The 17,894-nt window shown below is 39.3% G+C and overlaps 1 protein-coding gene across 1 annotated transcript in view; it reads left to right on the forward strand.

Annotated features, from left to right (window-relative positions):
* LOC149108013 (MAM and LDL-receptor class A domain-containing protein 2-like) overlaps positions 1–10,774 on the forward strand; it is a 53,617-nt gene extending 42,843 nt beyond the window's left edge. Inside the window, exons 36-43 of the mRNA XM_089295548.1 lie at positions 85–169; positions 957–1,097; positions 1,301–1,536; positions 2,026–2,446; positions 3,830–3,924; positions 4,791–4,894; positions 7,064–7,450; positions 8,194–10,774. Of these exons, the coding sequence (XP_089151674.1) occupies positions 85–169; positions 957–1,097; positions 1,301–1,536; positions 2,026–2,446; positions 3,830–3,924; positions 4,791–4,894; positions 7,064–7,450; positions 8,194–8,722 (1,998 nt within the window). The 3' untranslated portion in view covers positions 8,723–10,774. The remainder of the gene's footprint in view (positions 1–84; positions 170–956; positions 1,098–1,300; positions 1,537–2,025; positions 2,447–3,829; positions 3,925–4,790; positions 4,895–7,063; positions 7,451–8,193) is intronic.
* Positions 10,775–17,894: the final 7,120 nt, after the last annotated feature.

The raw sequence follows: 17,894 nt of genomic DNA on the forward strand, positions 1-17,894 counted from the left end.
ATAGCATAATCTTTTTACTATCTCTTTTCATCTTTTGAAAAAAAAAATGATTTGTCAAGGCATGTAACTTTTTTCATTTCCTAGTTGACATTCGAAGGAATAAGAGGAAGGTCATACACCAGTGACATCGCAATCGATAACGTAACAGTTAGCGAAGGAAATTGTCCAGGTAAGACAGGTTGAGAACAATCGTCATTTGATGTCCGTCGCCTGCAAGGCCAATCCTAAATTAAAATCGTACTGATCAAAACAAACACGTATAGAACGGTTTCTCGCTCGCATTTTCGTTGAGTTGCGTTACTTCTCTAAGCGATTGGCTTAATAACGTCACGCCACGTTGTCATCTAATCAAAATTAACAACGAAACCAATCTTTTCTCTCTTGCACACGTTTTCACTCGCTCGGTGCCAGCTATATGTGTTTATTTTGAGTTATGATTGGTTCACAGGACTTTCTGCAACCTTTAAACAACACAACAACAACAACAACGAAAACAAGAAAAACAAAACAAATTGGAGGCGCGGTGGCCTCAGGTCAGTGCGCTCGTCTCAGGAACAAGCGGGCCCAATTCGAGCCCTGGCCGGGGATACCGTGTTGTGTTCTTGAATAAGGCAATTTACTCTCCCAGGTGTGTAAATGGGTACCAGCAAATTTAATGCAGCGGGGGGGAGGGGGGGGGGCAGCAAATTTAATGCAGCGGGGAGGGGGGCAACCCTGGGATGGACTAGTATCCCATCCAAGGAGGGAGTAAAAGTACTCCTAGTGGCTTCATGCTACTAAAACGGGGGATAAGTGCCAACCTGATGGACCACTTGGCTGGTATGCAGACTGTACCTGTTACTGTTATCGAAAAAAAAAAAAAACTAAAAAAGTAAAACGAAAGAGGAAAAAAGCAAAAACAAGAAAACACACGCACAAAACACAACAATAAGACGGGTTTCTCAATTCTCTGTTAGTTAGTACATCTTGCAACTTCGACCGAGGGCTTTGTGATGGCTGGGAACAGTCTTTCTCAGACGTCTTTGACTGGACACGTCAGACAGGATCAACATGGTCTTCAGATACAGGTCCAGATTACGATCATACCAGTGCGACAGGTAAGAAAAAAAAAACAACGTATCTTTAAAATGTTATTGTTAGTTTTTTGTTTTGTTTTGTTTTCCAGCAATACCATTTTAACACGGAAACTGCGAAATATGTTCGAAAATAAAAGTCACTTGTACTTTGTTTCTGTTTAATCAATTAAAATACTTGTTGTGCTTTCGGTCGGGCAGTTAATTTTTTTTTTTTACTTTCACAGGATACTACATGTATATCGAGGCATCTTCGCCCCGGGTCGCCGGTGATAACGCGAAGCTTGAGTTCTCTGTATCTGGAAATGGAGAACCGTCTTGCCTCGAGTTCTATTATCACATGTACGGAGACACTATGGGCACCCTTACAGTATTCAGCGGAAGTGTGGTAGTTTTCAACGTCTCAGGTAACCATGGCAACTACTGGAAAAAGGCGGAAAGAACCATTCATTTGGATAACATTGTGAGTTTTGATTGGTAGATACATGATTTACATGGCAAATCACTGAACCTTTCAACCTCTCCCTTCGAAAGAATTTTCGTGTTTGTTTTGTGGAAAACAACATGTGTCTTTGGCAGCTCAGCCTTGAGCAACGCGTTGCACGTTTTCTTTTCTCCAATCATTTGTATACAGACGTACAGTCATGTTAAAGAAAGTGTACTGATAAAACAATACACTGCAACTCAAACACAAACAAATAAAGAGGCAACAAGACAGACAGTGAGACACGGATAGACAGTCAGGCGCACACAAACCAGAATAAAACTACGAAAACAAAGCAAAACAAAACAAAACAATACAAGGCTTCTCGTTTATTACGTTTCGCCTCTCGTTCTAAATAATCGTACACCCAGCTAGGTGATTCTTCGTTATTGAGAACGTTGTTTCTGTTTTGTCTGAGATTACGAATGGAATAGCAACTTTTTATTCATTCGTTTTTAACTCATCTAGGTGACATTTGAAGGAATAGTAGGATCTTCTTACACTGGTGACTTAGCGATTGATGATGTCTCGATTAGCAGTGGAAGCTGCCAGGGGCACACTACACCTTCGACGTCCTCCACAACGTCAATATTTCCGACTTCATTATCTTCAGAACCATCGATGTTTAGTCCTTCCACGAACGAGCTTTTGTTACCTTCAGAGACATCGACATTTAGTCATTCCACGAAAGAACCTTCATTTTCTTCCAAGCTATCGATGTTTAGTCCTTCCACGAACGAGCTTTTGTTACCTTCAGAGACATCGACATTTAGTCATTCCACGAAAGAACCTTCATTTTCTTCAGAGACATCGACGATTAGGCCTTCACCTTCACCTTCGAAACGTTCGTCAATTTCCAAGACTCCGTTTTCCTCGTCCATTTTATCAGGTATAGTCTATTTGCCATCTGATCTATTTAGCTAAGGTGGCTGAACACAGTTTTTGATACCTGTGTTTCATTCACCTTTTTCTCTAAAACCCTTGATCCCTCGGTCGCCAAAAATGGCAGCAAGCAAGATAACAACACAAACTTTGTTTTTGTTTTTTTTTTTTTTATGGTTAAGCTGAAGTACGTGCCGTTGTCGTGGCAGAATGAATGAATATAAACAGGCCTTTAAAATCGATTTTGTTTATTTGTAGAAAATCTAGTCATTCGATTTTCTTTATAATTTACATGCAACAAACTTGTCACGATTCTCACAACTTAACACCATTTTGCCAATAATTTAACAAAGAGATCTTTAATTATCCCTTGTTGAGGGTTCACTGGAATATCTAGAATTTCCTTTGTTAAAGTTCAATTATTTTCAATACTCCGGTTACTTATTTCCTAAAGTATTTTCGTGCCAAATTTCGTGAAATTCTAATGAACGGTTCTCGAGAAATAGGCGTATTTCCGAGAGTGCAATTTTTCATTCAATCGCAGTTTTTTGACTTACTACGCATGCGCTGCATTTAACCGCGTTCCTTCGGTAACAAAGAAAAAGCTGAGAATTGCTGGGTTCTTTGCATCGTTACCTTTTCTGACATATCTTTGTAATAAAAGACTAAAGCCATCAATACACTGCGTTCAATTATAGAGAAAAATAGCACAGATAGTGCGGGTGTCGAGTAAATAAAATGATCGCTCTATTGAAGGCATGTTTGTTTTTTGCAATCCTTGTGCGCGCGCTGAATTGCATCAGCAAAAGCGCGCGCGAAAACTGTGTTCGGCCACCTTAAAGCCTTCAACCACTCATGAATGACTCAACTAATTTTCCTAATTATGACATTTTTAGGTCCTGTAAAGAGCTACGCCGCAGTTGGCACATCTTGTTTAAGCCAGTCCCTTTTCAATTTTCTTCTTCGCAATGCATCTGGCTTAATCTAATAAATTGGTGTTAATTATTAGTTTGTGCATCTTTTTTTATTACTTAAAGCCTTTGTTTTGTTTTTTAAAGCTTATTTTGACATTAAAGGTCATTTTGATTTGGACATTTTGCAAAAAAACCCTACAACCTTACATACGTTCTTCTGGCAATATCTATTAGTACACTGCATCTTGCGTACAATAAGTTATTGAGAATTTCAAGCGGTTCTGTACAATCCACAACATTCAAGAATGGCAAATGTGTTTGCTCATTTTTTTTTTTTTTTTTTGGTTTTTATCTTAATTCGGAATGTATCTTTTATCCAGAAACAACGCGATAGAGATTTAGTTTCAGAAATAACTTTTTTACGCCTTTACTTGTTTTCTCTGCACTCTCCCACAATTAACATTTTCACATCCTAGGTACTTCCATATCCTCCACTGCTCCTCCAACGCCATCAAGAAAGGAAATACAAGAGACTGTCAGGTTGGAAATTCGAGGCCTAGATATTTCAAAGGTACTTTTTCAGTTGTCAGTGTGTTATCACTCTTTCGTTGAGAAATTAAGAATCTAATAAAAGTTAAGCGATATTGCGCAAACCAAAACAGGGAGGCTTTTAAGTATATACTGGAACAAGAACTGACTTAGTCACAGGAAATTAAAGCTAGTGTTCAGTCCGCTCGGTGTAAGCAGCCCAGCTTGATGATTATTTTCATTTCATGCCGCTTGCGGGTGATGTACTTGCTCCCTATATAAAGCAATGGCCTCGTGGATACCGTGGGAGGCGAGGTGGCCTCATGGCTATTGTACTCGTCTCCGGCTCGAGGGGTTCGGGTTCTAGCTCTGGCTGGGGGCAATGCGTTCCTGGGCAAGACACTTTACTCTTACACTGCCTTTCTCAACCAAGGGGTACAAATGGGTACCAGCTAACTTAATGCTGGGGGAACGGAGCAGCATCCCATCCAGGGGTTTGTAGAAATACTCCTAGTCGCTTCGTGCTACAGAAACCTGGCTAGGCTCCGGTCTGATGGGCCACTTAGCTCGTTTGCAGAATTTATCTAACCTTGTGGATACCAAGAGGACCAGAATTGAAACTTTACTATTGTATCTCGCCTTTCTGACAACTTTTTAATATGACCCTATCCAAGAACGCTTAGAGCAACTAAAGAAAGTGCCCCTAAGTAACTTAAGATCTCGGATAATATTTCTCCGTTATCTTTATTCTTGAATTGTTACCCTGACTCATGGTTTCGGTTGCCTTTGTAATAAATTAATAAAACCATTTCCAACTTGAAGTTGAAGTTGCGCCAGGTTAATATTTGTTGATTTAATCTTCTTAATATGACATTTCCTCTTTGGTTTTCTTTTGATCTGTTTGATAAGTGGAATGACCAAATGGAAAGGGATTTTAAAACAGAAGTTGCAAGAGCAGCGACAGAATACTGCAGTGCTGGTGACGGAACACGATGTGGACTAACTCTATCAAGGTAAAACTCAACTACAAAATAAGTTTATAGAAAAAAATGAATAATATATATATATATATATATATATATATATATATTCTATTTCCTTGTGGTGAATGGATTTCAAAAAGCGCTCAACTCTTAGAGGAGCATAGTATATTCATTAAATGTAGTTCAGGACTTCAGGAGTGATTCATCGTTTTATTGCTACAGACCTATTTCGTATGGTCAACAAGTGACCACACTCATCAGGCAACATCAACGAATGACCGGTTAATTTAAATGCTGGCGGTTAAATACAAATTCAAATAGTTGCTATGGTGCTGATTATTGCGTTACGTTATCTTAAGGTTTTTGAGTACATATCTGTTTCTGTGAGGGCACGAAGTTGCTAATTCATTAACGTCATATAGAAGTTGTCCGTCCTTGGTTCTTTCATTAACTTCATTAATTAACTACGTCTGACCGAGGCTTGGACTGTGAATCCATTTGTGATCCTCCTGTGGGCAGAGATGCGCTGTTGGCTCGAGAGACCACTTAACTTGTATATATATATATATATATATATACTTCTTGAACTTGAACAGAATAAATTTATAGAGCGTTCGACTCTGAGAGGAGCAGTGTAGATAATAAACAATGGTAGCAAGACTTCAATTCATCGTTTTATTGCAATAAAACGATGAATTGAAGTCTTGCTACCATTGTTTATTATATATATATATCAATTAACCGTGGAATTCTCAAATATATCTGCAATAGTTCGTATAGTGTGATCGTCCAGGTGAGTGTAGTTCTGAAAAGAACTGTTGTTGGTGACTGACGTTTCGACAACCTGAGCGGAAGTCATCTTCAGAGTCAAGTGAATAGTGTTTGTCAGTCGATGATCTTATAAGTCTGGTCCGTTGAACGTGATTGGTCAGTATAGCCATGATGGTATTGGCTGAAAGACTCGTGTAAGGTTTGTCATCAGTCATTGGTGGGTTTCGATCCGTCTATTGTTAGTCAAGTAGGTCGGTTTTGGTCCGTGTATTGTTAAGCCGGTCTGTTAGAAGTCCGTTTGTCGGTTTCGTTTCTGTCGTGGATAAGTCGTTTGTAAGGCGCCGGTAGTTGTTGACATCTGTTAAGAGGCGTTTGTTCTAGGTTAGTGTACCAGCTTTCCAGAGTCAGTCGTTGAAAATAGTTTGTACTGTAGGTTATACATTCATTTTAAACGGTTAATGCTTCTACACAGAGAGGCGACTCTCTTCCAGACTCTAAGAGCGTTTACTCGGGCTTCATACCGCAATATCAAATCGCACTCTAAGTAAATAATCAAATAAAAAGAGTAAAATCAAATATAAGAATCAGGATATTTTAACACAAGAATTACTCTTAGATATTTACTATTGAAATTGCTTCGTCGAAGTCTCCTCTTTATCCAATTGCATGTTGTTTGCCGTACTATGGAAGCTCTGTTTACGACGATTCTTGATTTTTTAATTTCAACATCTGAGGTGTTCGTCTCAGTATCGTAACTTGTTTTCGAGTCAGTAGTCATAGTTTTTTGCCAGTGTTTTCGTAGTTTGAACTTGCATGGCTTATTTGTTATGTCGCGAGAACGAGCACGAAATTGGTGGACCCACCCGTTCGGAAAACGATCGACATCTTTGTATGTGAGATGAACGTTTAAGTCGTGATTCTTTCCAAACCTTTCTTCACAAAACACAGCACTCTGTAAATTATGTTGTTCATGAGGAACGAGCAAATTATAACACAAGATGATAGCATTCCCACCCCCAGTTTCCACGGTCTAAACACGGATCGCCTGGGACCATAACCTCACTTTTGGTGACCAAGACTGGCTTGTATTTTCTGACTTGGGCTTTCCTACGGAAGCTTGAGTAACTAGTTATGATCTTTGTAATATGCCGATGACTTGACTGATTCTCCTAAAATTTCGGGCGCGTGCCATATTAAAAGTCGTACCACAAACTACTACTGCGCACTTTTCATAATGATGTTGAGTTTTTTTTTTAAGAGACAAACTATTCGAGATTTAATATTTTAGAATAGGTTAAGGAGGAAGATCTTGTATATTTCGATAGCTGTTTCAATACTTATTCCCCTGATTTAATTCAGATTAACCTGTAAATATTTTGTGCAAACCCTTTTTGTATCATTTACATTGAATTTTTCCACCTTTTACAGTTCCCGGCGAAAGCGATCGTCTGACGAAATGGAATTTACCATGGATATGGTTCACATTTTCCCTGGTTATCCAAAGAGGTCAACAGATAATCCTTCAATCACCTTGTTGGCGTTTTACTCACAACTTCCTCAAGGGTTCTCAGATAATATCGTCAAGAAAGACGTCCTAAAAGCCATCGTGGAAAGCGATGAGCCGAGTATCGGAGGATCGGTGGGCGGTACCATCCTGGGCGTCCAGCCTCTAATCTCTACTACAGAAACAACAGAAGAAAGTGACAAGGAACCGAAACCAATGAATGCCATTGTTGTAGGAGCTTCTGTGGGTGGTGTTATATTGGTCGTTGTTATCTTAATCGCTCTTCTTTTCCGTTTCAAGAGAAGGAAAAGGTAAGAGACCAAACTTGAACAGGTTGAATCCAAACTAAAACTAGCTGGAGTGCAATAACTTTGTATCTCAGCTAGGAGAGGTAAACGTTAATTCACATTATATGGCCCATTATATGAGGCTTTGATTTTGGCGTCACTGTGCATTTCCACTCGCTGGTTTTGCATTGTGACTGTTTCCTGACTGGATGCACAGCGTTGTACGACCTCGGCAGCTTACTAGCTCAGTTTTAGTTACAGTACATCTAAATCGTCAATTTGAATTAGAACATCGAAAATAAATAAGGTGTCATATAATATGCCTGGAGATTTTTTCTTAGCACTGTCAAACACTGTCCGTATACGGAGATGTCAAAATTTCAAGTTTCGTCTAATCAAAAAAGGGATAATTCACCTTAATTTATCGACAAAAGTACGAATTCGCCGTGCGCATATACATGTCATAATGGCATGATCTGCGTTGTCACTCCAACGAGAAATAAAAATGTAAAAACAGTGGGTAGAGTGTCATCATTTCCGTTGATCAGTAACCACAACCTTATGTCACGTTGGTAATGGCTCCAGTTACTGTGAAAATGTTGCGTTAACAGATCAGTCAGCAGATTAGCAGACTGCATTGATAATTGTATTTGTTGTTGTTGTTTTTTCTTTGCTTTTTTTTGTGGACCCGGACCATGAAAGCGATAACGGCAAAATATTTGCTTGTTTGTGCGTCAATATAACTACTTGTTTTTTTTTTTTCTAAGATTAATTGCTGCAAAGAAGAAGGTGGGCAATGGTTTCCGCAACAATGCTTACCTCAACGATGCTTACTGCATCGGCCCTGGAGAGCAACAGATCGAAATGAAGAGTGGTGATCAAGCTTTTCCAACTGGTAATGTACGTGATTATGGGGAGCACAATTACGCGACCGTCAATGACCTGCACGCATCTAATAATCACTCACCAGTGGTCCTTAAGTTTCCGAACCCTCCAGCTGGAAAGAACAGTGAGGATGTCGCTGCACCTATCTACCAAACACTCAGCAGTGGAGATGATGCACCTATCTACCAACCACTCAAAAGTGGAGTTGATGCACCTATTTACCAACCACTCAAAAGTGGAGTTGATGCACCTATTTACCAACCACTCAACAGTAATCGAAAGTCACCTGAAGTCCAAGCTGAGAAGACCAGTGGGGGAAATGCAGCACCTGTCTACCAATCACCCAGTAATGGAGTTACTGTATCCATCTACCAAACACTCAACAATATACCTAAGGCTTCAAAAGCCTAGGTAGAAAACAGTCAGGGAGACGTTGCCAATTTCACCGGGCAGCTGACCAAATAACGGTGATTCAAAAGATCGGAACTAGGAAAAAAAAAGAAAATCAAAAGAAAAAAAAATAATAATAGAAATAGAAATGGAAATAGCAAAGTGGTTGATCCTAAAATATCCCAGCCCACACTGAAGTGAGCTTCTATACATGTACCTTCACGTTTCAGCTAAAAAAAAAGGAACGATGGGGTCCCTACAACGTGCGGACTTGGCAATGAGCATAACGAACTAAGTCTGTTTCACAAGGGAAGATTTTATTTTCCATAAAATGGATGTTGCACTAAATCTCGTTTCATAGCAACAGTAATAATACTTTCCGCCATTTGTTTATCACTTTAGGTAGGCTGTGATATTGAATGTTTGTGTACCGTTTAAGTGATTTTTAAGGTAAATAATTAGCTTATAGTGGCAAGTAAAGTAGGATTTGTGGCCACACTCGGTTTTAGGTGTGGCCTCTAATCCACTCCCCTTCTTAAATTACACTTGGCTACAAAACTCATTATTGTTTTCAGACGTGGCATCTAATGCTACATACAGTTTTACACCTGGCTTCAAGATGCCAGATTCATTTTAGTGGCTACGCGTGCATGTGCTGTAGTTACTATCTCAGGAAAACCGTAAGTCTCATATTTACATACGGCTTGTGCCTCTGAAATTTGATTAAGCCAATCAGCCAATAGAGAGGAATGAATGTCCCCCCCCCCCGGGGGGGACTAGATAGGAAGATCTTAGCCATGCCATTAAAAACACACGTTTGTAACTTTTTAGCATTTCAAGTTGAGCGGCGGTCAATATTTTGGTAGTGGTAAAATCTGACTGCTTTTAGTTTGGTCCCTATATCAACAGTTTATTTCTAAAGCAGTCAAGCACGTAACATGAAAACTCTCTATTTGAATGCAGTTACCATTCCAAAAGTTGTTCGGCTGCTGGGTTGGTATGATTCTAAAACCAACAATAGTTATTTTCAGAACAGACTTTATCCGAACAATCACTCAAGCTCCTGGGTTCAAGCTAATAACTTCAGGGGAAGTATTTTTTATCATTAAGCTTGTTTTTTTCTATGATATAATTAGCAGCTTGCTAACTGAATTAGCAATTAGTAATCCCAGGAGCTCCTAGTAATCCAAATCACCTAGCGTCACCATCACCATAATGCCAATAAATGTGGAATCTTTTATATACATTGCTACATGCACTGAACCATTTTCGCTCTTTCTTTTTATTAGCTGCACGTTTCCAGATATAATGTTTTATAATACTTTTAATCTTGAATTTTGTAATTCTTAGGATAGAAAGAGACTTGTTTATTGCTTAATTACTGACCAACTGAATGAGTGACGGACTGACTGATTGACTGGCTGCCTGACTGACTGATGGACTGACTGACCGACTGACGGACAGACGTCCCTGGGTGACTTCAATATAAAAAAAATACGAGGGTGCTCGTCTGAAACTTTGAAAAGAACCCTTAAGGAGTACCAAGGTACTTTTTTGTGGGTGTGGCTTGAATTCTTTTTCTCCACTAAGAGGTACAAATTCTTACATAACACATTATCTCCTGTCATATTGTTTCGGCTCAATACCCTAAAAGGTACCACAAAAGCTCCTGCTGTGGACCTTTTGATGTTCAAAACCATAAGAAGTAGCAACACCGCTAAAGGTACCACAAGCATCCCTGTCATTTTTATATGGTAGTCCCCCCCCCCCCCCGCTCCGCCCCTCCCTCCACGGAACAGACGTACGGACGTACGGACTGGCAGATGACCATGGACGGACGGATGGAAGGCCGTCCGCAATGAATTACTTACTTCCCGATCAGTTTGTTACTCAACCCTTATTTCCTGTATAATCGTTTTCTCAGGGCTTTAAACTATAAAACAAAACCCCTAAATAACTGTTTGTAGCTTAAGAGAAGATTGTCTCGATTTATCGTCAATAAAATGTATTCTTATGACACCTACTAAGGCCTGATAATTAACTTGTAGACAAATAAATACTGATATTCACTGATATGGCAGCGACTAGTACTTGGCATCTCTATAGGAAGCTGTCTACTGGGAGGAAGCCTATCGAGGTATGGATGATCGCCACTGCATTCATAACTTAGATGGTTGTGGTGTTTAGGCTTGAAAAAATTAAAATGCAGGCTGGAAAGGAGGTCGAACCCATGACCTCTGTTGTTGTTGATAGAGCAGCGCTCTGGATCGTTCGACTACATTCACGCCTGCATTTTTTTGTCACGCTTCATTTCCACATTTTCATGGTCTGAACATCCGCGAAGAAACATATTAATTGTTTCCATTTGTTTTCTTTTATTATGTTCTTTTATCATGTTATTTTATTTTACCGTATGCTAATCTTTAAGGTGGCCGAACACAGTTTTGGCGCGCGCTTTTGCTGATGCAATTCAGCGCGCGCACAAGTATTGCAAAAAACAAACATGCCGTCAAGAGAGCGGTCATTTAATTTACTCAATACTCGCCTTATCTGTGCTATTTTTCTCTATAACTGAACGTAGTGTATTGATGGCTTTAGTCTTTTATTACAAAGATATGTCAGAAAAGGTAACGATGCAAAGAACCCAGCAATTCTCAGCTTTTTCTTTGTTACCGAAAGAACCCAGTTAAATGCAGCGCATGCGTAGTAAGTCAAAAAATTGCGATTGAATGAAAAATTGCACTCTCGGAAATACGCCTATTTCTCGAGAACCGTTCATTAGAATTTCACGAAATTTGGCAAGAAAATAATTTAGGAAATAAGTAACTGGAGTATTGAAAATAACTGAACTTTAACAAAGGAAATTTGAGATATTCCAGTGAACCTTCAACAAGGAATAATTAAAGATCTCTCTGTTAAATTATTAGCAAAATGGTGTCAACTTGTGAGAATCGTTACAAGCTTGTTGCATGCAAATTATAAAGAAAATCCAATGACTAGTTTTTCTACAAATAAACAAAACCGATTTTAAAGGCCTGTTTATATTTATTCATGTTGCCATGGCAACGGTACATACGTCAGCTTAACCATCAAAAAACCAACGTTTGTGTTGTTAACTTGCTTGTAGCCAGTTTTGGCGACCGAGGGATCAAGGGTTTTGGAGAAAAAGGTGAATGAAACACAGGTATCAAAACTGTGTTCAGCCACCTTAATTTACACTGTGAATTACTTTTACGTATTTCCGGTATTACGTAAATAACAGCTACATAAAAACACGTCCCAATGTAAAATTTTCATTGCACCTGGGAAGGCTGGTTTGACCAGCCGAAATATAGTACACCTTCAAAAAATCATCCTACGTTGTGTCGGTTTTTGCTTTTGTATTCTTCATTTTATATGTAAAGCCGATTAGATCACAACTGATCACGTATACCAGCAGGATCATCGTTCCGGTTGCTTGCTTAAACATTTTATATTCATTTTCACAGCTGCATGCTTAGGTTGTGTACGTAACTGATAACCTTGCATGTCTTCGAATCTGATGTAATTGTTGACGATAAAACGCACTTGGTGAAAGATGACAACCCTTGGCTGCTAAGCTCTTTTCGTTGTCCGGTATTGTTGGTCCTTGCATTCCAAAACCATACTCTTGGCCAATATGTCGCCAGGTTTTTTTTTAGCTTATAATATAATGGTACCTACTCGGGTTGAACTTTAGCCTGTTCCAGGCTCTCGGTAGTTAGGGACGAGCGAGAATAAAAGGGCTAGCGAGAGAAACAACGACGAAGGACTTAGGCGAGAAAGGAAGGGAGAGAGACTGTAAGAATATCTCTAACGACCCTCTTCCGCCCACCTTTGGCTTAATGAGGTGTCGATAAGTAAAAATGTCAACTTGTCAATTAGCTGTAAATGTTCTCCTATATTCTATCGGGCCTACACTACTCATGCGGTTCGTGACATTTGTACATTTGCCGTTCTCTTTTCGGTCTCTCAAACTTTCTTTGCTTCACTCGTGTTTATGAAGGGCACTTTATGTTTTGTTATTAGGAGGAATTTTAAGTAAAGTTGGGCCGTTAGACTGTGCTATAGCTAATTTTTAGAGGTCATATGCATAGGTCTGTCCACTGTTATCTGCATGTCGTTTCGCCGAGATTGACACCTCTGTAATTTGCTGTGTGCTTAACTTATGCATTGTTTAGGAGCTATTTCTAAAACGAGGAAGGGGGCACGGGGAACGGGGAACGGGGAAAGGGGAAAGGGGAAAGGGGAATCTCTAAAACGAGGAATCTATTAAAGGGGAATCTCTAAAAGGGGGAATCTCTAAAAGGGGAATCTCTAAAAGAGGGAATCTCTAAATAAGGGAATCTCTAAAAGGGGGAATCTCTAAAACGGGGGAATCTCTAAAAGAGAGAATCTCTAAATAACGGAATCTCTGAAAGGGGGAATCTCTAAAAGGGGGGAATCTCTAAAAGAGAGAATCTCTAAATAAGGGAATCTCTAAAAAGGGGAATCTCTAAAAGGGGGAATCTCTAAAAGAGGGATTCTCTAAAAGGGTGAATCTCTAAAATTGGCAATCTCTAAAAGGGGCAATCTCTAAAACGGGGAATCTTTAAAACGGGGAATCTCTAAAAGGGGGAATCTCTAGAAGAGGGAATATCAATGCCCTTACCGTGAAGATACTGCAAACCGCGTGCGACACCATCTACGATATGAGGCATGACGGGCGTGAATCCCTCGCAGTTGTAGCCTTTTGTTGACCTGACGTAGGAATTCAGCCAGCTTATGAACACGGGTTTCATCGGTAAAACACTGAAAGTCGAAATAGACAAACTCCGACATAATAGCAAACAAAGAGCTTTCAGCTGGACAACGTTGTTGCGTTGCAGCGAAATCATTAATTTTGCCTCCTTGAGAAATTTTTCTTGTGAATCAACATCAACAGCACAGAAAAGTTTTTTTCACCACCACCTGCTTCTCAGCTTATAGGGAACTTAAGCAAACCACCACGACGACGGCAACGAGACCGCTACCAGACAAAAGGTTTAATGAACAAAACAATAGCTGTGCACGCTCGTTATTGGCCTGCGTAGCAAGCGTTTCTGTGGGGTTCGGGAGCAAAGATTTACAGCGCAAAAAATGGAGCGAGTAAAAGATGGGAGAGGGGGAGAGGAAGGAAGGAAGGGAACGGCAGCAAACAAACCCCTGGATTTTGAAAACCGCTCACTTGGCCTTTCATGCCTGAGTGCGCACATTGAGATTTCATGCTGTCATCGGCTGTCATTAATTAACCAATAAAAACTTCGGCCTTCCGTAGCAGAAGTGAACTTTGAACCAAAACAAACTTTAACCTATATTTCTACTCAGTCCGTCTGAAAGGAAAGACTGCAAGGGTGAAGTTTTAGCACAAATCTGCCAGAAAGTTAAAATGTGAGAAGTAATCCGTGAGAAGTAATCGTTTGTAATCCTTGTGCTCGCAAGATTCGAAATCTTGGATCACTGTATTCATTCATCCAGGAATCGATACAAGGTAAAATTGGCAAGTCAACTCCTACAAAGGCACCTCTAGTAAAGAAGCATTTGCTGGAAACGCCAGATCCGCAAATCGGCTCGAGTGTTATCGCCTGTAACAAAAACAAGCAACGGAAAGTCTTCTCGGAAACTTGGAATTTGGGCAAGAGAGGCTTGAAACATCTGAGAGGGAAAATAACGATAGTCTTACCAGTATCTGAATAAAGATAATCTTCCCCTAGGCGGCATCCAAGCCAAAGTTGTTTGTAAAACCAACTCTGGAAATGTCCTCGTAAGAATTCCACGCGACGAGACGACTAAATTTTTGGCAAGGCAAATGTGTGACAAAAACTGGTGTGCCGCAGCTAACACTATAACAAATCATTCAGAATTGTACCCAGAGGTTCTAAATGCTGTCAACAAAAATGCTTCTAATGAAATGTCAGATCTGGAGTACTTACGAAAACATATTGCTATGTAACAAGCCAGATGAAATCACTAGGTTTACCCACGCAGTAGTGCAAATTTTCTGTCTCGTGGTTTATTATCTTGTCCCTTGCGCATGTGGCATTCAAGAAAGTAATGTTAAAATTAAAGGAACAGCTGCAAATATTTTTGTCGCACTTGCATCTGCAATAATGTACAGGCTTCGAAAAACCAAAGCGTCGGTATTGCACTAAAGGATTTCTACCGTACTATCGAAACTCACGACTAAATGCTCGTTCGGCGAGAAAGGTTAAAGCGTTTTGTAAACAAGCTTCGAACGCGTCCCGTTCGTCCCAAGTCCCGTTCGGTGGCGAACGGGGGTTTTCAAAATCCAGGGGTTTGTCTGCAAGCGTTTCCTTCCTTCCCCTCCCACACCCCCGTCTTTCTTTTTTTTTTTTTTGGCTCTCGCCCCGTTTCCCGCACAGGCAAATTACCGAAAATCCGGTTCCTCGGTCTTTCTTTGCTTCCAAACCCCACGGAAACGCTTGCTACGCAGGCTAGCTCGTAATAAATTTTCTTAGTTCGTATTTTTATTTAGAAGTGAACGCTGTCATTGCATATTTAGGCTGAAGACGTTTTTAGAGCCATCGACGTACTAGACAGATCTGGATAGTTGCGAATTTCGCTGGAAAAATATAAATTCATTTTGGACTAGGCGTCGTCCACGGCGTCGTCGTCGTCGCTTAAGCACCCTATTAGTGTCGTAAGGTGACCTGCTCCAAACGTACCACGGCCAATCTCTGCTTTATTATCAATAAGCGGGGTGCTATAAATAGCTAACCATACTCGTTCCCACTGCATTCGGAGGTCGGAGCTATTCCTGTAATGAATCGCTATATATGAAGTCTCAAACCTGAGCTCCTCACGATCCTCACAAGTCGAGCAAGCCAACGACGGATTAAAAGTTCTCTATACCTACATGGAAAAGTTCTTTTTTAATTTAATTTTGCTCCTTGTCGAGCAATTTTGGTCCTCTGAACGAGCACCACATTTTCTTTTATGCGCTCTTAATCATACAATCCATGAAACCAAACATCAGCTGACAAACATTCCTTTTATCAAACCATCACTTTTATTAGCATATTGGGGCTGAAATTGGCGAAATTTTAAGGAAGAACATGCATAGAATATACCCAAGACTGCCGAGATTTTCCGCGCTCTATTAAATTAAGTTCCTAGATTTGGTGACTCGCGTACAAACGATGTAGCGCGTGCAGTTTAAGCGGTAGATACCTAAACCCCTATATCAAATTAAAGCTTATAGAGCTGGCTATCAACCTATACCAAGAATTTTGAAGTAAAATGAATTGTCGAATTTTTCACGACCAGTAAACGCGAGCGCCCGAGTCGTCTTTCGAAAGCTACAAGTCAAAGCGAATTTTGTTTTTGGCCAATTTCATTTTTTCCTCGGTGTCAGGGCCCAAAGCGCTTAAAAAACGTGTCTGCGTTTTGCCATATTCAATTGCAGTAAAAAGTTACAGAATATTTCCGAAATAGGATTTCAAAAATGTAGAGTGATCGTAAAAAAATCGCTCTCGAAGAAAAAAGATTTAATTAACAATTCGCAGACACGTTTTTGTCGTTTATATGTTAAACTAGCTGTAGCTACTGTCCATATTTGAGGGCAATTGAACAAATTCCCTTTGAGTTATAACTCTTTTAGAGCAGCTTCGCCTAAATATCAACTAGACTTGGAAATAGCAAAAAATCGAATTTCTTCAAACTCGCCCAGAGTGAAGCCCTACGGGCACTAGTTACAAAAATATTGTTTTAAGTTCGATAAATCAAAAATTATTTTTTTCCGCAATTTTTTCATTTCGATGCCCCAAATCGGCCAAAATCCATCGAAAATGAGCGTTATATTCAGAGGCTCGTAAACTCAAAAGCAAAAATCTTCATTACAAACTGATTGCACGTCATATTTGTACTTCCTTTCTTGGGTCTCAATGAGTCCAACGATTCGTCGATATTGGATTAATCGGAGACTCTGTCAACATCCCTGTTATTGCTGTCAAGTTCCCAAATTTTTACAGAACCTAATTTCTTTTCTCTTGCTTCGAATTTTTTGCCCGCCTTATACAATAGCTATAGCTTCATCCGCGTGGCGAACTTTCGCTTCCACACTCATTGATGTATTTTCATTCGTTTTTCGCTGTAGTCGCTTTTTCGAACTGGTCCATGTTTTTAACGTGGTCTAAGTTTACTTATAACTTTATAGAATTACACCTTATACCAAAATGCTCGGTAGTCAGAACAACGATGCTGATCAACTGAGTAGTCAATTCGTGACATTCGTATAGGTAATTCCCGCGAAAATCGCCCCGGTTGACTGCATACACGCCATAGGGCTGTCAAGCAAGAGGTAAACTTTTACTTCCGGCGAAAACGTAAAACCGCCATTTCTCCGCCAATCAGTTATTCTTTTTCAAAAAAATTTTTTTTTCAGAAATTACAGATTATTCTTCGACCACTACTTTGACCCAAAAATCCAAATTTGAAGAAAATTGGCAACCTGAAGGTATACTGTAACAATAAAAATGTAGTTACATGTATGTTACTTTAGACAGTTATTTTACGCGCCACGATAAGTTAATTATTTACCTTAAAAATCACTTAAACGGTGCAACAACATTCAATATTACCTAAAGGGGAAAATGTTATTAGAGTTGTAATGAAAAGAGATTTAGTGCAACATCCACTTTAAAAATCTTCCCTTGTGAAACAGACTTAGTTCATTATACGCGTTGCAAAGTCCGCACATATAATAAAATTTAAAAAGGAAATACTGTACGGACCCCCATCGTTCCTTGTTTCTAAAACGTGAAGGTAAAGAAACTCACGTCAGTGTGGGCTGGGATATTTTAGGATCAACTACTTTGCTATTTCTATGTCTATTTCTATTTCTATTTCTATTTCTATTTCTATTTCTATTTCTATTTCTATTTCTATTTCTATTTCTATTTCTATTTCTATTTCTATTTCTATTTCTATTTCTATTTCTATTTCTATTTCTATTTCTATTTCTATTTCTATTTCTATTTCTATTTCTATTTCTATTTCTATTTCTATTTCTATTTCTATTTCTATTTCTATTTCTATTTCTATTTCTATTTCTATTTCTATTTCTATTTCTATTTCTATTTCTATTTCTATTTCTATTTCTATTTCTATTTCTATTTCTATTTCTATTTCTATTTCT

Source organism: Orbicella faveolata, unplaced genomic scaffold (assembly GCF_042242905.1).
Source record: "Orbicella faveolata isolate gen_17 unplaced genomic scaffold, um_ofav_v1 contig_26, whole genome shotgun sequence".
NCBI classification, from domain to species: Eukaryota; Metazoa; Cnidaria; class Anthozoa; order Scleractinia; family Merulinidae; genus Orbicella; species Orbicella faveolata.